Here is a 19,954-nt window from a genome sequence, read left to right as displayed (position 1 = left end):
ATTGTGTTGTCGCGAGCGCGTTTAGATAAATTTTAACGCTACACAGAGAGCTTAAGGAAATGCCCGTTAGCGCATCCGTTCAATTAATCTTTAATCCTTGTTGCCTGAATAATAAGGTGCTGATGTAAGCACGAAGCTCAAGGGCTGTCCGATTAACACGTGAATGATCTAACTATAAGCGTGATAGCTCTAGCGAGTTATCGCGCACGAAGAATTTGTTCAATTTGACAAAACTCAAGATTCAATCGACAACGCCAACGACCTCAATCGACCTCCGAACCAGAAATTCGCCAACATGTCGTCCAACAGATTGACCTACAGACGCCGAAACCCGTGAGTTTCAATTATTCAACGTTGGAGGAAGAGCCAAATATTAATTGAAACAGATACAACACTCGATCCAACAAGGTCAGAGTTGTTAAGACCCCCGGCGGCGAGCTTCGTTATCTCCACATCAAGAAGGCCGGTACTGCACCAAAGTGCGGTGACTGCGGAATCAAATTGCCAGGTGTAAGTTGATATCTTTCGATTAAATTACAAAGGAAGAGGAAAAAGCGAAAACTCGAAAAATCGCTCGTCAAGTCGGAATACAAGCGCGAGGCATCCTTCTACATCGCAACAGTCAATACTTAGCGATGGCCAATCTATAGCCTCCAGGCTCTTGAATGCGGCGATGGTTGATTTACGACGGACATTTGATTATAGAAAATTGGTTATGGAAATGCTAATTCATTTCCTGTAGATCCCAGCCCTCCGACCCCGCGAATACTCCCAGATCTCCCGCCCAAAGAAGACTGTTCAACGTGCCTACGGAGGATCAAGATGTGCCAACTGCGTTAAGGATCGTATCGTCAGAGCTTTCTTGATTGAGGAGCAGAAGATTGTCAAGAAGGTCCTCAAGGAGTCTCAACAAAAGAAGCGTTAAGCGGTTGATTAGTTCTGGGTCCTTTGGTGTTTGACTGGGAAGGCTGGAATGAATCGCAGCAGGAAATAGCTGTATAAATCTCAGGGCTTCCACCAATTCATGAGCTTCGACTACACTGAGTGCCCGTCCATTGTGAGGTTGGCGTCAGAATGCATAAAAGTGAATGGGGTTCGATTTGGATCTGTTCACCGGTTAGTGAAGCAGGCAATTAATCGGGGGTTTCGAGCAATTTATGAAGATATCGCAAAGACAATGTTCGCCTTTTCCTACGACTATGTGAGCCGAGTGCATCATCCCATGATGAATTCCATTCGACAAGTCAAGCAACCGGGAAGATGTACATCTTCAATAACGAACCAGAAAAGTCTCTTGAATACAGCCCCAGCAACCTTTTGGATCTATGTAAAGGTTTCACCAATGCGTGACGTCGTGACCTCCGCTTCGTGATATTTGTTTCATCTCAACTTCCCTTGCTTCAAAACCAACGCTGAAAATTCTACCTACCAGCTGCAAATCCATTCATGAATATTGACCAAGCAGAAATCGCTCTATTTAGATATTTGACAACTAGGTAAAGACAGCAAATTACTTCATGCCCTCTGGTAGCAAGAAGTAATTTAATCAGCCGCAGTCCCAAATACATATTCACATGACTTACGCGACCTTGCATTAACGAGTTTTCATACCAAGTGATAACTGACTGTTCACTAAATTTCATAAATGTTAAGTCTTATCAGTAGGTAGATATCGTTTCTTTCAGTAAGTTCTCGGAAGCTCTGCTATTGATGCTTGTACTCGAATTGGACGATTGGTGTGCGTGTTGCGAAGATCAGCCTGACACTTCTTGTACACCGATCTGTTGGTTGCCCAGACAAAACAGCGCCCTGACACTTGCCGTGCCTAGTGAGCTCTGCCGTCTCAAAACGGGGCTGACATCATTAAGCTGCCAACCCCAGTGGTAAGTCTCTGTCTGCGAACTCATACTTTTCAACGATAGGTAATCTTATTTATAAACACAACTTGACAACCTCAGCGCAACACCTGATGGCGCCGAATAATAACAGTCCGCTGTTCGCGTCAGGAAGACCCTCTTCCTCTAATTCCGAAGAAAGAGCTGCGGCAGAAGACGATGCGCTTCTTGGTAATCGACAAAAGAATTCCTACGAAGCCAAGAGAACTGGATTTTGGAGAGAAATTGGGCTCTTTACTTGGGCTGTTGTTGCTACTGCTGCTGTCATCGTCCTAGGCGTTTTATTGTCGCAAAGCCATCAAGCTCCAAAGAAGACAAAGCAAAATGGAAAGCGCAATCTTATTTTCATGGTGAGCGATGGAATGGGCCCGGCATCTTTGAGTTTGACGAGAAGCTTCCGGCAATTCCAAGGAGATCTGCCCATCAATGACATTCTTCAACTCGATCAACATTTTATCGGTTCGTCGCGCACGAGATCAAGCAGCAGTCTTGTCACAGATAGTGCGGCGGGAGCTACTGCATTCAGTTGTGGAAGAAAAAGCTATAACGGCGCAATCTCTATGTTGCCCGATCACACTCCATGTGGTACTGTACTCGAAGCTGCTAAGAGGGCTGGTTATACCACAGGCTGTAAGTAAATATCTGCCATGTTCATTCGGACATTGAAGGGCTAACTCCTCCAGTGGTTGTTACAACAGATATAACGGACGCGACTCCAGCTTGCTTTGCCTCGCATGTTGATTACCGAATGCAGGAGGACTCGATAGCTTTACAAGAGGTTGGAGAACATCCTCTTGGGCATCGAGTTGTTGATTTGATGCTAGGCGGTGGACGCTGTCACTTCTTGCCCAACACATCGGAATCTAGTTGCAGAGCTGATGATCGCGATGTCACAAAATTGGCGCAAGACAAATACGGGTGGACATACATTGATACCAGAGAGGATTTTGACGAGTTGAAGCTTGGAAAGAAGGTTCAGCTGCCACTGTTGGGTCTATTTTCTGATACAGATATCCCTTTCGAGCTTGATCGACGAAACATGAACGATGTCTATCCTTCTCTTGATGAAATGGCAAGAACAGCTTTGACCGCACTTGAAGCTGCAACGAAGGATAGTGACAAGGGTTTCTTTCTCATGATTGAGGGAAGTCGAATCGATCATGCAGGCCATGGGAATGACCCAGTAAGTTACTATAGATCACTTGGAGGCGACATTATAAATCTCAGCACGAGTAGCATGACTGACTAGATTTTTTAGGCTGCCCAAGTTCACGAAGTACTTGCCTATGATCGAGCTTTCCAAAGTGTGATTGATTTCCTGGACAAGAGCGATACTGAAGGTGCTCTTGTTGCTACAAGTGACCACGAGACTGGAGGCTTAGCTGTTGCAAGACGTAAGATATACCAGCTCGACATACTCATGAGCTAATACTAATCTTATATTCAGAACTTAATCCTTCATACCCTCAATATTTATGGTACCCTGAGGTATTGGCAAATGCTTCCCATTCATCAGAGTATCTTTCTAGGGTTCTAAGGGCTCATGTTGCTTCTTCCGAAGCGATTGCCAACGGGCGCCCTGTGAGTAGGCGATTCGTGAAAGAAGATCTCATTAAAAAGGGTCTTGGGGTTATGGATGCGAGTGAGGAAGAGATCGATCACGTACTTGACAATCCGGCGCTTTCTGCATATGCTTTTGCCGATATCATCAGCCGCAGAGCACAGATTGGTTGGTCAACCCACGGTCACTCTGCTGTTGATGTCAATATCTATGGATATGGTGCTGATGTACTTCGTGGAAACCACGAAAACATCGAAGTCGGCAAATTTTTGAGAGATTATCTCAATGTTGATGTTGATGCAATCACAGCAGAACTAAACAGCAAGACTAATGGACAAAGTCTCTCAACTGCTTCAACCCCCGATATTCCAGATTTTGGACGATACGAAGAACGACTCAAGAAGAACTTGCCACAATAAGTCGCATTTCGTCTTTTCATTATACCCAATCTTATTAGAGCTAGAATCATTGAAATTTCACGAAATTGTTTCAGAAATTTGTTGAGCAGGATCCTAGCTTCCCGTGACCTTCTTTAGCAAACTGTTTCCTCCGACTAGAGTAACACAAAATCTTCTTTGCCCGTACCAATCTTCTCATCCTTCACTTGATACCATGCATGAAACAATCCTCATCACAGTCAGAGATTCAACAAACAGCTGACGCAGGACCCACTATCTCATCTTTTTGTGTAGCCGTTTGAGGTTTGCAAAATGCCAAACTCAAGCATCAACACCACTTTTCGCAATCTATATGATGGTGAAATTCCGATCAGAGGAATAGCTATCTGCTCGCGACTTTTGCTTGTTGTCGGAGGATTTTCTATGAATAGTGCGCCGTTTGAATAACCGGGGATGATGGCCCGCCTTACAGCGAAGAGCATTCTTTGCGTACAGCAAATGAAGACTCATATTGTGAAGAGCAAGTGTGTCACATTGATCAATGATGGGAATCTTGAGCTATAGGAGAACACTGAGAGAGCTTGTGTTTCCGGTATAAGTATACTACTTGTAGCTTCGTATCCCGAAGTCCTTTTTTGAACAAGTTTTTGTATTGCAGGTGTCATAATTGATCTCCCTCCCTTCCTGTTCGAATCGACCATCATCCACAATTCATCTAGCTCTTAGTTCTAAGCTCCCAGATTCATACTTGTTAAATCTCTCGTCTGAACTAAAACCAATCAAATGTGCAATTACTGGAGCATAGAGCCCCTTTGCGGCCACCGCACTCTCCACGCAGGACCCAACTGTTACCTTCTCTTTGCACAGTTAGCACGCATCAATGATCCACGAGAATTAGCACGACCGGGTTTACCGTTCGAACTTCCGAATGAATGTTTACCGAATCGCTGGAATATTCGGCCGAAATATGTCAATGGGTATTGTTCTTCGGAGTGTAGGAACAATGGGATTTTGTATGCAGGAAGAAGGTGCGGAGAAAGGGATGCGAGATATGGGCCGGGGAGTGAAAGAATTGGGGTAGGGTGGAGGTATTGATGGTGTGGTGTTGGACATGGAAAATTAGAAAGTTCGTGATCACCTGGTGGATGATGAATCGAGACTGGGCGTTGATATGAAATGGCTGTGTATGGACAGTTTGTTGACGCATTGGAGGACAAAGTTCTTGATGAACGTACATAATCAGGGTTGAAATCAGAATTCGGTGTTCGTATCGAAAATTGGGCTTTAGAACCGCATTGCAGGAGTTTTTGACGGTAATGAGAATATGAATTGGATCCATGGGATCTTCAAATAGCTGGAACTTCAATACGTGTGATCATTATGCTACAGACTTCGATGTAGCGAGACAGACTAGCTAGCATTTTTGGCTAGACATCTTGATTATCAATTCTATTACATCAAAGATTTCGTCTAGTATACGCCCAGTATGCCTTGTATGGCAACTTCCATTCTCTTGCCCTCAGTTCTGGCCTGAATACATCAAAATCGAGTTGTTCCAGCCTTTCCAGCCATAATCTCGTAGGAACTGCCTGCATAAATACACCAAATCCTCTCTCTATATCACTGACTTGGGTGTTATCACCTTCTGCATAGTAGTGACCATCCTCATCTTGATGCTCAAACTCGTGACCTGCATCTTTACCCGCTTGGAGGTTCTTCAACATCTCCCTGGCAGTAATCAAATGATCATTTGCTCTGGTCGCCACTGTGAAAATAGCATCTTTCAAACCAGGAGCTTCTGCGCCATGCCTCAATACATCCTCCTCTTTAACACCAGTTTCGGCCATGACATCTAATGGTAAAACAACTGCTCCTTGTCGCCCACCACCATTGCCACCCAGAGCGCCACCAAAAGCTGCATTGTTGCTATGATGATTTGGTGGTGGTGGAAATGCTATGAGTGGCAAACCTCTCAAAACCGCAGCAATTCCAGCCGCTTTACCGATATGACTCGCGACATGATCGGCTGCCATAGATTTTAGAGGTAAAGCTGCTAAAGTCAAGTACATTAATGTTGAATATGTATTCTCCGCGTACATCTCAAGCGCATCCATGTTTGTATAAGGCCGATTATCCATATATTGTTCCCTTGTATTGATCACTTTCATAAACCAACCCTTCATCACACTTGTGCTGATTCCATCATATCGCGATTGAAGAGACGTGAGCGCATGATGTAGGAGAATGGCGACAGGTTCTTTCGGAGGTGTATTCGCAAATGTTCGGTTCAAATTGTCTCGCCAGAACTGCATGCGCAATGCCCCTACTGTTGGATTTGATACAATATCTGGTATACGAGCTAATTCAATATTGAGAGCACGAATTGAAAGGTAGGCATCTTTTGTTGAGGGAGGAATAAAGGTTTGAAGAGTATACGATGGCGAATCAAACTTTCTAGAAATCAATTAGATATTGGGAATTGAGAAACTCACAGGGCTCGCAGAACTAACTGGATAAGATTGGAACAATATGTCCTGGCTTGATTTATATCTTCTTCAGTCAACCGGGAGGCAAATGGCGCAGGTGTACTGTAGGAGGTAGTAGCATAGGCGCATCTCGAACTGATATATGTCTTGGGACAGCTTTGGAGCCGACGCAGAATTCGGGATTTGTACATTAGGATTATTGTTGTTGTGGGTGACCTGTCAATGAACTGTAAATTGCAAATTGCTTTTAATTGTCCCTCTTCGAACTCTCTTCGAGTGGTTATATGTACATTGACAAAGCTGTTAACAAAATAATTTACAAGGATAAGATAAGATACCCCGACGTCACTAAACATCTAAATTATTTTTTGTCGCGTCCGTCCATCGCGTGACTGCGCGTTTCCATCAAATCAGCAGTGGAATATTACTCAGTTGCCCTTGCTTTTTGTTTTTATTTTGAAATGACAAATTTAATTCGGGTGAGACTTCCATAGCTTCTGCGGATATGGAGGGGCCTCCGGCGAAGAGAAGAAGGTTCTTTACGGAAACAGCTGTGGGTTCGGATTCTTCACCAGGTGAGGAGGCGACAAATGTACCAGATGAAATCGACGCGCTGCCTCCAGAAATTGCCTGCTCTACAAACGAAATCAGAGACCAGAATCCTCAAGATGATCCAGTTTTGGAGGAAAGAACACTTGCTGGAGATTCGCAGACTACATTCGACCAGGAAATGTTTGAAAACTTCATTGGCGACAAAGTGACTCGGGAAGAACTGAAAGGGTTACGAGAGGCGTCTGGAAATGATATAGAGAAGGCTGTGAATATGTACTTTGATGGATCTTGGATACGGCCTGCGCTCGTTTCCGGTCTCTCCAGATCTTCGTCAAACTCCAGAAGCGCTTTTAGTTCTTTCGCGAAGTCTACCAATGGTACTGTTGATGGCCCCAAGCCAAGCTCTGCAGAATCAAACACCTCGTCAAGAACAGTCTCGCTTCATCGAGTCATGCCAGAATACCGGTATATAGGAGCTTTTGGGGTTGGAGGCTGGGCTACGAAGAGTGGAACAAATTTAATCAAACATGGCGAAGTTGTGCGGATAGAGCGTCAAAAGATACAACCACCCAAGGCACCGGCCGGAAGGGGGAAAGGCAGAACATCAGTGGCTCAAACATTACCAAAACCTAATAGTGCTGCAGCACGGCGTGTCGATGTCATAGTACGTTTTACCAATTCGAAGGGGTTTGAAGTTGGTCGTCTTCCTCAGGAAACGGCAAATTGGGTTTCTACTTTAATTGATCAAAGGATATGCAGGTTCGAGGGTACATGTGTATATGCGCCTGAAAGAATTCGTACCAATGATACTGTCTTTCTCCAACTCAGGTGCTCATTGTTAAGAACTGCTTTCGATGACCGCAGTTTCCAGGCACCTGATAATCGGGTAACTGGTTTTTTTGAAGAGAAAGAAAGTTCTGAAGAAAAGGGTCTAAGACTCCGTCAGGTCGCGTTAGTTAATTTATTTCAAGAGATTAATCTGCTTCCTACGCAAACGAGCGAAGCAACCGCAAAACACAAGCGTCAGGGACTTTTAAGTGCTGCAGAGGCAGCTGAACATTATGATAAAGATGAATCTAAAATTACTGGTTCTGGTACTGGCACTCCCCCATCTGAAGAGGTAGAGGAAGGAAAAGAACTTGAGCAAGACCAACTTGACACGTTATATAGCAAAGCTCAATCCTTTGATTTTATTGCTCCTGAGGCAGAACCAGCAAAAAGCTTTGCAATGGATTTGCGACCATATCAAAAGCAAGCATTGTATTGGATGATGGTGAAAGAGCGCGACGAGAAAGATAACAAGAGAGCAGCCTCGATGCATCCTCTGTGGGAAGAATACGCTTGGCCTTTGAAGGACATGGATGATAAAGAGGTCATTCAAATTGCTAATCAAGATAAATTCTACGTCAACCCATATTCCGGTGCACTTTCCTTAGACTTCCCTCTTCAAGAACAGCATTGTCTTGGAGGCATTCTTGCCGATGAGATGGGTCTAGGCAAGACTATTGAGATGATGAGTCTTATCCACTCTAGTAAGTCTGATGTGGCTATGCGGCTCGATGAGAAACGCTCAAAGGCTGCATCAGTGAACAGTTTGCCTCGACTTCCAGCCAATTCATCATCTGTAGAAAGGGCACCCTGTACAACTTTGGTCGTGGCACCAATGTCTCTTCTTGCTCAATGGCAAAGTGAAGCTGAGAATGCTTCTAGGGATGGAACCATGAAGAGTATTGTTTACTATGGTAGTGATAAAACAGCAAATCTTCAGGCTCTTTGCTGTGAAGCTAACGCTGCATCGGCTCCCAATGTTGTTATTACAAGCTATGGCGTCATTTTGTCTGAGTTCAATCAAGTTACTGCTCGGAATGGTGATAAGGGTGGTCATGGAGGTTTATTTTCGCTCTCGTTCTTCCGGGTAATTTTGGATGAAGCTCATTATATTAAAAACAGGCAGTCTAAAACCGCGAAAGCATGTAAGTCAATCTAGATATATTATGGGACCAAAGAATGATAGCAATTGTTATTGTTAACATTCTGTGAAATCTGGCACTGGCTGACCCAACTTTTTAGGCTACGAGATTGCTGCCGAGCATCGATGGGCACTTACTGGTACACCCATTGTTAATCGATTAGAAGATCTTTTTAGCTTGGTTCGATTCTTAAGAGTAGAACCTTGGAGCAATTTTTCTTTTTGGAAAACATTCATCACAATACCATTTGAATCTAAAGAATATATGCGTGCCCTTGATGTCGTTCAAACGGTACTGGAACCTCTAGTGCTCCGTCGAACAAAAGACATGAAGACACCAAATGGTGAAGCACTAGTTCCTTTACCCAAAAAGACCATCGATATTGTCGAAATCGAGCTATCAGAAGCCGAACGCGAAGTCTATGATCACATTTTCACGAGAGCCAAACGTACCTTCTCAGCCAACATCGAAGCAGGCACAGTTCTCAAAGCCTATACAAGTATTTTCGCTCAAATCCTCCGACTTCGCCAATCATGCTGTCATCCCATTCTAACCCGTAACCAAAACCTAGTAGCAGATGAAGAAGATGCTGCTGAAGCCGCAGACGCTGCAAGTGGTCTTTCAGACGACATGGATCTTCAACATCTCATTGAGCGCTTCAAGCTCAACGAAGAATCAATCGATACTAATATCTTCGGGGCACATGTCCTCGAACAAATCCGCGACGAAGCAGAAAATGAGTGTCCAATCTGTTCGGAAGAACCAATGATTGAACAAACTGTCACCGGGTGCTGGCATTCAGCGTGCAAAAAATGCTTACTAGATTACATCAAACATCAAACCGACAGAGGTGAAAGTCCCCGTTGTTTCAGCTGTCGCGAACGCATCAATCCACATGATATTTTCGAAGTGGTCAAAGATGAAGGACATCCCGAGAGTAAAAATGGGAAAACAAAAATAAGTCTTCAGCGAATCGGCTCCAATGGATCGGCGAAAATCGCAGCTCTGTTATCGAATCTCAAATCCATACGGAAAGAATCTCCGTCTATGAAATCAGTTGTGTTTAGTCAATTTACGTCTTTTCTCTCTTTGATCGAACCTGCTTTGACGAGGTCCTCGATCCCATTCTTGAGATTGGATGGTTCGATGCCACAGAAAGCGAGAGCGGCAGTTCTGGCTCAGTATAAAGATAGTGAGAAAGGGATCGTGCTACTACTTAGTCTGAGAGCGGGAGGAGTGGGGTTAAATTTGACGATGGCGAAGAGAGTTTTCATGATGGATCCGTGGTGGAGTTTTGCGGTGGAGGCACAAGCGATTGATAGAGTGCATCGGATGGGACAGGTGGGGGAGGTGGTGGTTAAGAGGTTTATTGTGAAGGGGAGTGTGGAGGAGAGAATGTTGAGGGTGCAGGAGAGGAAGAAATTTATGTGAGTTTTTTTTTTCTTCTTTTGTTTTTTTCTCTATTCTTCGATCCTTTTGAGCAGCCTGTTCGAATTTGTCTCTCGGCAAGCATATCATCTATCTATCTGCATATCACATTACGTAAGTCAAACTATCATTAACAAGACTAACATGCGAATAGTGCGAGTTCACTAGGTATGATGAGTGACGAAGAAAAGAAATTACAAAGAATCGAGGATATTAAGGAACTTCTCTCCTAAACATCATATTCTAGAGAAAGGGATTATAGCTGTAACAAGCAAGCTCGCTGAAGTCAAGTGAGGAGCCCTGGCATAGGAGATGCGAGGTGGATAGGTAAATAAATAGATGGGTGGATGGATGAGTATAAGTCAAACGGCAGACGAAGCAAGATATACTATCCGAAAAAGGGATAAGCTATTCGTGTATTGGATATTATATCCTACTCCTATGGGTATAGACATATACATACATACATATATGTATATATATCTACATACCATAAGGTTACATACTCTTACGCGTTACCAAAATTTCCAAAGAGGGAGGGAGCGGGAACTCAAGGAAAATTTGAGGGAAACTTAAGATTCCAGTAAATCAAATCAATAAACATCTACGCAGTCGACGAATCCAAACAACCAAAATGCATGCACAAAATGAAAGAAAATAAAAGGAGGTGAAATCACAAACCGCCATTGTTCATTTGTACCTTATCCCTCATACCTCACACACCTCATCCATACTCACGATTTCTCATCATTTATCTATTTCATCTTATTAATCTATAATCTACAACCTCTAACCTATAATTCCATTCTACCCCCCCCCCCCCCCCCGCAACATCGATATATCCTCAGTACTAGATCGATTGAGAAGTAGAGATCATTCGGAGATTCGATATTTGGAATTTCGAGATGAATGGATATGGATGATATACATATATACGTATCTAGTGCTGTGTCGTGCTGTAAAGCTATTTATTTATTGTATAGTTACATGTTTAGTAAGTAGCTGTTTATCTATCCAATGTAATATAATCCCGTCTCATCTAAGCTACTCTAAGCTACTTTCTTTCCCCTCCTTCTCTTATTCATATCTATATCCATATCTATAGCTAATATACTAGGTAGACACTTAATCATCAATACAATACAATACAGTAAAACAGTAAAGTAAAACAGCAAAGTAAAGTAAACCAAGTATAATAAATACTCTTCTACTTCTACTTCTACTTCTATCTTACTATTTGCCTACTTGCTCACCTACTCACCTACTCACCTACTCACCCATTCAAATTAAGTTCCCTCTCTCCTTCTCCTCCCTCTCCTCACAACATAGCATACACGAGTAATCTCATCCTTATGACACCTAACACCCCCCAGCCCACCTACCCACCTACCCGACTATTTGAACAAGCAATATTCACCAGTTGCCTCCAAGACACCAGGTAGGTGGGTAGGTACTAACAAGTACATATTCACAAAGTATCAATTTAATCATAACCCTATCACAGAACTCTCCCTCGAAGATATACAGATAGACAGATATACAGATAGACAAATAGAAAGATAGATATATCCTAAAAGTTGAATCCATTTCAATTCATTCGATTAAACAGCTAATTAAGCAATACCACTTCTATGTATATAGGTATCTAAACAATTACTAATAAATAACCCTACGTATCTTCTCCTTTCTTCTCTTCTCATCCACACAAGAGTAGAATTGTATTTCCTTTTGATTAATTAAAAAAGAACTCCATTTTTGTTCCATTCCATCCCGTCCCATCCCAATTCATTTCAATTCACAAGCATAAGAATATGCAAGTGAAGATCCGTCCATAATGTAGGGGGTATATCCGAACAAAGTACGCCTTCCGCACAAAGCAAATATAAAATCCTCTTTTTCCCTCCTGGTAAAGCTACCGAATACTCAATGCAAATGCTTCTAATTTTCCCAAACGCCGATAATTTTCAAATATTCATGAGTCATGAGATATGTATCTGATTAATGAGCTCTGTGGTCACTTCCATTTGCGCCATCCAATGCTGGTAAATGTTCATAATCAGGAATGGGGGGTCCGTCATACAATTCCGTGTTGACATAAGTTGGGGGGCTGGCGGGAACATTCTCATATAGAGGAGGTTGTTCCTCATCCCATGAGATGCCCAACCCCGATCTCTCGGTAACTGTGAGGTTGAAGTGCATTCTTAAAACTCTTGCGCCTCCAGTTGGTGTTACTTGTGTTGGTTTTTTGATAGGTGCGAATTCTTCGGAAACAATCATCTCAACAATGAGAGTGTGGAAAACTTCCGTGCCATCTTCAGCTTTCATATCGCAAATTGGTTTTGCATCAGGACGAATCGAGATAGGAAATTCGATTTCAATGGCTCCATCCGCTGTATCGTAATTTGATTTCCATCCAGATTTGATCTCCTCAGTTGCTAGAGTGCGGGCATCTTGATGAGCAGCACCTTTCTTGCTCTCACCTTCCTTGGTCACTTTGGAGGCATGTTTGGGGCATGCTGGTGAGATCACTCTGTGAGTTTCATCCAAACGCCACGTCAAACGCTTCAACTTCCAATGGTTCTGTGTCTTTGCATCCACATTACGATTTACAACACCATCCATGCGCATGGAAATGTTTGCTTCACCGATTGGATAGATGACAGGAGGAAGTTGACAGTTCGCAGTCAAATTTGTTGGTGGAAAGATTCGGATCGAGTTTCGAGGTGTGTCGGAAGGGATGATGGCACGCTTAATATTGAGGATGTGGGAGAGTTTCATTGGCTCGCCAGTCTTTGGCACCAATGTAGCTTTGAGAACGTATTCGATGTTGGACAAGCTACCCTTCATACTTGCAGGTAGATGTCCAGGAAGGAGAAAGCTGAATGGAAAGTCATGTTCACCTATAAAGTTACATTAGAATTTTAAAACCCAAGGTAAGAATGCATTGATTGAGTAATTACCTTTGCGAAGTGTAGCTGGACCTTGAAGGAAATTCCACGTCGTTAAATCCTTTGATTGGTGGGTACATTCATGGCAATGCGCATGGAATGGTTTCTTTTGTGTGACCTCCAATGCCAATCGCATCTTGAAAGATTCAATTGCAAAACTCTCATCGTGAATGTGTAACTTTAATTGACCTGAGAGTAATGCGCCAGTGCTCGAACTGGTAGAACCATAGAGAACCAATGGTGGTGACTCAATGGCACAGTCGAGTGTTGCACCGTGATATTGAGGAATAGATTTCGAAGAAGTTTTGGGGGAATGAAGACCGGGTATCGAGATACGTTTGTGGGTAAGAGAAAGGTCGGGCATCTTGGCTGCTTTGTCGTCTATGATAGAAGAGGCTGATGGTGTGCGACTTTTCAACGATGGTCTACTACTTGAATTCCTTCTGGAAGTTTTCTTTCCTTCCGTTGGTAAATCAAATGGATGGGAATGAGATCGAAAGAACGACGTAACGTGCTGCATTGTGGCAGGCATTGGTGGGGTCTTTTTGGTGGCGTCCTGGACAAGGGAAATAGAGTTTTTTTCTTCTTCTTTCGTATGGCGACCGCGCAACAGTATTTGTACTGCTTTTAATAGAAAACTTTCATTCGGGTTGGAAGTTGTTTAGTTGGAAGTGGTGGTTTGGTTCAAAAGTATCCTGGTAAGTAAGAGTGAAGGAAGATGAGAGGCGAGAGCTGGAGAATTTGAATCCGTATTCTTTTTTGGATGATGTGATGAGTGAGATATCACAAAGAAGTAGAAGAGGATGATGTAATATATAAATATGTGATATGTACGAGTAGGTATGTATGTATTTTGAGTAGATATTTTAGTGATTGTGATATATAGTTTTTATATTCTCCTTGTTTGTGTGGAGAAGTGAAAGGGTATAGATAGATGTATATGTATATCTCGAGTATGTCTTGTATATATGTTGTATTTATGTATGTGTGAATGAAGTGATGAATAGAAAGAATATTATTATATTTTGATATTGAATCTTGACTTGAGTATGACGGGAAAAGGATTTGAGCTAGGTATGTATAGTATTATAACTATTATAGTATTGTATATAAAAACTACACTTGCAAAAGGGTTTGAGAATACTAAACTCCTACTAGACCATTATAGTATCACCATACATCCATCTCTTACCTACTCATTAGACGCTCATTAGACATTCTTCTCCCCTTCTCCCCTTCTCCCCTTCTCCCCTTCTCCCTTTCCTTTCGAGGAATTCTATGTGTCAAATGGATTTCTAGTCGACCAGAATTTGAAGTCTGTGATTTCATCTTTTCCCTGGTTACTAGGTACACATGCCAAAAAAAGATGAGCCATTGGCCCATTGCCCCTCACATGGGAAAATTCGAATTATCCCTTGTTGGTTCTTATGGGTCGTGGTGCATTGTTCCTGTTCCACGGCTGCCATGCTTCAAATACTAAATTTATTATCATTATTATTATGGGGAACCGAAGAAAAAATCGATTTTACCGGTGATGGAAAACTCAGGAATGTCGTCTGTGTGTATCATTACTAGTAATTCACTACCTAGTTAGAACTTAGTAGGCAGTTAGTCTGGACATGATATGTTTTTGGTCCAGCCGTTTTGTTTGATGTTTCTAACTGCTCCAGCTGTGACTTGTTCTGATTTTAAGCGGTTAAACATCGCACGAGTCGTAGATCGTGGGACTAGAGAGCTATTGAAATTCTACACCGCAGAATGAAGGATGTGTAGATGGAGGTAGGAAGTCTTAAGTAGGTAGGTACGTGTATGTGTATGTGTATGTGTATGTGTATGTGTATGTGTATGTACATGGCCAGGAAACTCTTTGAACCCTTTGAACTCTTTGGTACTAGGTAGGTGTGGTCTCAAGGCTAATGCTTTGTAGTCATCCGTGAAGCTTAGCTACTAGGTCGCGATTGAAGGCGTCCACGTATTATTACCAGAGCTCAATTGATTTGCATTATATTCTATAAAATTAAAAATCTCAAATTCTATCTACATCAGTGTCCAAGGAAGTATACAGTCATAGTCATACCTGTGTAGATATTCAATATTAACTAACTACCTACCTAGGTATTCAACTCCAAGCAAAAAGAATTGGGATTTCCCTTTTAGATGTCAGGTACCTATAGAGTAGTATTTGTAGAGGAGGAGCTACATACTCCCAAACACCTCCCTGGTAAGGAATTACGTTTAGCTTCTTCTGGGGTACGCCCTGTGGATCCAGTATATTCAACGTCAAAACTTTTTTTCAAGCCAGTTAAATTCACAGATTTCAACAGCTGATGAGCAATTAGATCGATGACTGGTCAAATTTACCTGTACACTGACTATACTGACTACACTGACTACACTGACTACACTGACTACACTGACTACACTGACTACACTGACTACACTGACTACACTTACTACACTGACTACACTTGGGTATGGTCGTTGAAAGCACGTCAGCAAGTTCATATTCCTTTTGCGATGCACGTGTGAGTCCATGAGTCTATGAGTCTATGAGTCTATGGATCTAGGTCGTCGATGGATCTAGGAGTCTACTTCGTATGGATCTATGACACTACCCAGACAGCCAGCCAGCTACTCGGCCTTGTGCTATTCTAAGATCAAGACCGGACCTGAGTCTTCTTTCCTAAGAAACGGCTATGTTATTATTGAAACCCTCGCAATTGTTCTTCCTCACCAATGATATACTACTATCCATTACGATTCTTCCAGGCACAATGACGGAAATCCAAGGATTGTTTTCAGCATTATCAAGGGGTCGTATGCCAAGCGATATTGATGGGCGAAGAGATATCACACTAATTCCTACACAGATGAAGAGTTCATGATATTATTACCTTGTAAACGGCACGAGTAGTGCTTGGATACCTATGGATATTGAGCATGGCAACTTTCACGAATACGATATTTTCTCAATTCCCCATTACTGTACATCGTGTTCGCTCAAAGGAGCTGCACCTCCTGAGTCCTAACGTTTCTTCGATTCGTGTTCAGCTCCGCAAAAACAAAAAAAAATCAACCTAAGATTGTGACAGCACGAAGAACACGATGGTGATATCACCACATGATGTGACGATAGTTGTGGACTCTTGAATGACCCTTATTAGAATCAGGTTGAACCAATCTCAAGCCAGTCAACGACCATCACCCATGTTATGATATTCTTCTTAGGCCATAAGGCTTGGAGCTCACTCCACCAAATGAAATATGGAGAATCTCGTAGATCATTCACACTATGAACCGACATGCGAGCATGACATCCATCCATCAATTGCAAACTCCATTTCGGCCCACTCCGACTTTTTTTTGATCTTCTAGAATCTTTTGGTTGTCAAGGGGATTCGCAATATACCTCTACGGTTAGCCATCGACAGCAAGAATCATCATGATATTACGAATTAATACTAACTCATGGTGCAATCAATTCCAACACATGCGGGGAAATGATACAATTCTCGAGAATCTACAGTCTACAGTGTCATGTCAAACTGTGCAACTTTTGAGAATTGCCTAGTATTTATCCATAAGTCTGTGACTCGTACATTGGGGTTAAATCCCAATCCCCCCCACAGAATGGCGTTGCACAATTCAATTTCTCCTCGGAGAGAATTATGTGCTTGACGCCTTCCAATTTGATCCTCTCCATCGGATCTATGCCTTCGTCTCATGCATACCATACGGAAGAGAACAAGCGACGACATGGCATTATTTTTTTCATTCTCACCGTGATACACCGGAACCTTTCATCAACTCTTCCAACAAGAATCCCCAAAATCGGGATATACCTTCCCAATCCGGCTGGATCTGACAATAGCCGCAAAACCCCATGTGATTCCATCGAGCAAGAAAAATCACATTTGACGACAAACTGGAAACACATCGTGCAACGAACCTCCATCTTAATTTTCATCGCTCTTCACAATTCCAGACCGATCTCTCGGCTGTCCAATGAAACCCGGAAGACCTTCTCAAATCCTATTCGATCATATTCAATACCTGTTACATAACATTAAACCTTATTTTGTCGTATCCTCCACCACTTTTCATGCCCTCATCAATATCAAGACTCAAGAGTGGAAGAATCACGGCGAGGTGGGAACTTGGAAGATTTACTCGATGAGATCCACAGGTACCTTAAGTATCCACTATCGTGTACTTTGGAACAGTTGAACACATACCCCCCCTCCTAAAAAAAATCAGATCTTCCAAGCTTTCCAGATGATGCTAAATTAGTATGAGAAATTTTTAAAGAAATTTTAGACTTCCCGTCGCTGCGCTCACGGTCCAAGTCGGCTGTATCTCCACTCATGTACCGCATGTACCCTCGATTATACTTTTCTAGAAATCTGATGTTTTGCGTGCGAGATGAATTCTACCGAGAAAAAGCGAAAGACGTGGCGTGACAAAATCTTCCGATTGGATCATACAGATTCGGGGATGTCCTTCCTTGATCTTTAATGACTCAGGGGGAAGACATGCAAATTCTTCCCCGGTTCGGCGGCTGTTTGTCTCCATGTGAAATTTTTCTTTGACCAGCAGGGCAGAAAAAAACTTGGTGCGAAGCTTGAAGCTTGAGCCTTGAAGCTTCTTCTTCGTTTTTCGCTCACCGATCAAAGCCGATTCTGTGGATCTTCTCTACCTCCACAATTGAAAAGGAGAGCAAGGAAGCCCCGAAATAGGAGAGATTCTAGAGTTCCAGAATCTGCATGGTAAAAAGCCTCATCCTTTCACCATGTTACCTTGTTGGCAAGCCTCAGGAATTGAAGATTCATCATCACTGTGGAAACGAACGGTGAAGAACGTATTGTTGGAGAATTGGAGTTTGAATGAATAAATGTGAAGAGTGGAGCTTTTTTTTTCTGCTACGTACGGAGTACGTGCATTGTTGCATTGCAAACTTGCAATTGACAGATCATGATGGATGAAACGAAACGTCAAATCTGGACAAGGGAATGTGGTCCTTGCGAGACGAATGATCATCCTCTTGTGAATTTTCTTCACTGTTTCTTCAACGGTAGGCAGGTGGAGATTAGTATGGGTGGGTATGAGAGGTGTAGAGTGTCGAGACTCGAGAGTCGAGACGGTTTTGAATGTGATGGATGCATCAGTTAACGTTGCTGGCATGTTACAGATGGCCGAGTATGTGTGTGTATCGTTGGCTTTCTCCACACGTGAAAGAGTCCAGATGCATATGGGCAGACTATCAAAGTCGACAGAAAGTCTATTCAACAATAGCATGTGTTCAATATACATACACTGTATTTATTCAAACAGCAGTGCTGTGGATTTAAGATCATGAAAGTCTTCTAACATTCATCGCAACAGGATATCATTCCACTGTTTGGCATCAGGTTATCACAGTCTTCATCATTCTTGAAGAATAAACCTGCATGGCGAGCGCCGGTTTCCGTTATGGTGGTCAGCTAAATCGTTAGTAGGTAATCTTTCCCACTTCATATTCCATACCCATAACATCATTGACTATTCTATCTCAAACTATCATCTTCTTTCTCGATCTATATCGGATTTTCTCCCTCTTCCCCAGTAATTCTAGATGAACATCATATTTTCCATCCATCTACCTACCTCCGTATAACACTTTTTCCCTCTCCCCTCCCCTCCCCTCCCCTCCCACAAACCACAAACCACAAAAAAACGAGCAAACGCACGCACGCACGCACGCTCCCGTCCCTTTCCAATATTCTGCCCTGCCTAACTAACTAAGTAAAATCCCTTACTAAAAAACCCCTTCCAAACTTCTCCCCCACCAAAACCCAAACAAATCCTCAATCTGCCCCACATCCATCAAAATCAAAAAACACACATACCATCTTATTACTCGCTTCATACATCCCAACCAAAACCAAAACCAAAAAACCAAAACCAAAAATTTGAAAAAATTGCTGAGAAAATAAAAGAATCAGCAAACTCATTTGTTTGACCTACGCAGGGATCGAACCTGCAATCTCTTGATTCGTAGTCAAGCGCCTTGCCATTGGGCCAGCAGGCCGGTTTATGAGTGTTTGGATGATTTGTTGAGGGAGAAAGGGGGAAAAGGATTATGTTGATGGGAAATTGTGGAGGGAAATTTGGGGATTTGGGGGGAAGGGGAGGAGAGAGGAGAGGAGGAGATAGGCTATAGGGTTAGGTTTTTGGATTTGAGGTTGGAGTTGGTTTGGGAGTTTAGTCAAATTTGAGGATCTTGATTTCGGAGAGGAAGGGAAGGTGGGCGTGTGCTTTTTATGTGTACTTTTTGTATATGTATGTGTGTAGGTATGTGTATTTCTTTTCCCACCTTCTAGTAGAGAAAAAGATGTGCAGCTGTAATCTGATAGGGGAGTAATATAGGAGTAAGGGTTAAATATCTAGGGGATGGATATAGTATGAGTGATATGATGAAGAAAGAATGGAAGGGAAGGGGAGGAAGAGTATTAGGTATGAGTTTCAATGCCTTTTTTTTTTTTGGAAATGGATGGGATGGGATGGTTGTTGGGTGGGTATGTAGGGGGGGATTTGGTGTGTGTGTATTTCAAATAATGGATGAAGTTGGAAATAATTAACTTCGAAAAATCGAACTGAGAGTATATGAGTTGATGAGTTGAGGATGATTTGGGTGTGAGTGTGAGTATGTGTGTTATATATATATATATATATACACA

At 42.6% G+C, this 19,954-nt stretch overlaps 6 protein-coding genes across 6 annotated transcripts; 3 read left to right on the top strand and 3 right to left on the bottom strand.

Annotated features, from left to right (window-relative positions):
• Positions 1–295: 295 nt before the first annotated feature.
• EAE97_008868 (uncharacterized protein) lies at positions 296–925 on the top strand (the record flags this gene model as incomplete). The annotated part of the gene is made up of 3 exons (XM_038879383.1): positions 296–333; positions 387–510; positions 743–925. The coding sequence occupies 3 exons, from the start codon at positions 296–298 to the stop codon at positions 923–925; spliced, it is 345 nt and encodes a 114-aa protein (XP_038729894.1).
• A 749-nt stretch (positions 926–1,674) lies between these two features.
• EAE97_008867 (uncharacterized protein) lies at positions 1,675–3,969 on the top strand. Its single transcript, XM_038879382.1, has 5 exons — positions 1,675–1,883; positions 1,959–2,525; positions 2,579–3,078; positions 3,154–3,289; positions 3,343–3,969. Exons 2-5 carry the CDS (start codon positions 1,970–1,972, stop codon positions 3,873–3,875), a joined length of 1,725 nt encoding a protein of 574 aa, XP_038729893.1. The 5' UTR covers positions 1,675–1,883; positions 1,959–1,969; the 3' UTR covers positions 3,876–3,969.
• A 330-nt stretch (positions 3,970–4,299) lies between these two features.
• EAE97_008866 (uncharacterized protein) lies at positions 4,300–6,531 on the bottom strand (the record flags this gene model as incomplete). The annotated part of the gene is made up of 2 exons (XM_038879381.1): positions 4,300–6,308; positions 6,365–6,531. The coding sequence occupies 2 exons, from the start codon at positions 6,529–6,531 to the stop codon at positions 5,312–5,314; spliced, it is 1,164 nt and encodes a 387-aa protein (XP_038729892.1). The 3' UTR covers positions 4,300–5,311.
• A 314-nt stretch (positions 6,532–6,845) lies between these two features.
• Positions 6,846–10,523, top strand: EAE97_008865 (uncharacterized protein; the record flags this gene model as incomplete). Its single annotated transcript, XM_038879380.1, has 3 exons — positions 6,846–8,865; positions 8,963–10,289; positions 10,445–10,523. 3 exons carry the CDS (start codon positions 6,846–6,848, stop codon positions 10,521–10,523), a joined length of 3,426 nt encoding a protein of 1,141 aa, XP_038729891.1.
• A 1,765-nt stretch (positions 10,524–12,288) lies between these two features.
• EAE97_008864 (uncharacterized protein) lies at positions 12,289–13,758 on the bottom strand (the record flags this gene model as incomplete). Its single annotated transcript, XM_038879379.1, has 2 exons — positions 12,289–13,190; positions 13,251–13,758. The coding sequence occupies 2 exons, from the start codon at positions 13,756–13,758 to the stop codon at positions 12,289–12,291; spliced, it is 1,410 nt and encodes a 469-aa protein (XP_038729890.1).
• A 4,256-nt stretch (positions 13,759–18,014) lies between these two features.
• On the bottom strand, positions 18,015–18,419 carry EAE97_008863 (uncharacterized protein; the record flags this gene model as incomplete). The annotated part of the gene is made up of 1 exon (XM_038879378.1): positions 18,015–18,419. One exon carries the CDS (start codon positions 18,417–18,419, stop codon positions 18,015–18,017), a length of 405 nt encoding a protein of 134 aa, XP_038729889.1.
• Positions 18,420–19,954: the final 1,535 nt, after the last annotated feature.

Source organism: Botrytis byssoidea (assembly GCF_014898295.1).
Source record: "Botrytis byssoidea strain MUCL 94 chromosome Unknown BBYS_019, whole genome shotgun sequence".
In the NCBI taxonomy this organism is placed as follows: domain Eukaryota; kingdom Fungi; phylum Ascomycota; class Leotiomycetes; order Helotiales; family Sclerotiniaceae; genus Botrytis; species Botrytis byssoidea.
This window is presented reverse-complemented; position numbering and strand designations above follow the sequence as displayed.

Bases quoted from the DNA above. Each gene is read 5' to 3' on its own strand.
- EAE97_008867 (XM_038879382.1), top strand. From the start codon at position 1,970: ATGGCGCCGAATAATAACAGTCCGCTGTTCGCGTCAGGAAGACCCTCT. The intron at 2,526-2,578 runs GTAAGTAAATAT...TAACTCCTCCAG, and splicing joins GGCTGGTTATACCACAGGCT to TGGTTGTTACAACAGATATA. The intron at 3,079-3,153 runs GTAAGTTACTAT...TAGATTTTTTAG, and splicing joins CAGGCCATGGGAATGACCCA to GCTGCCCAAGTTCACGAAGT.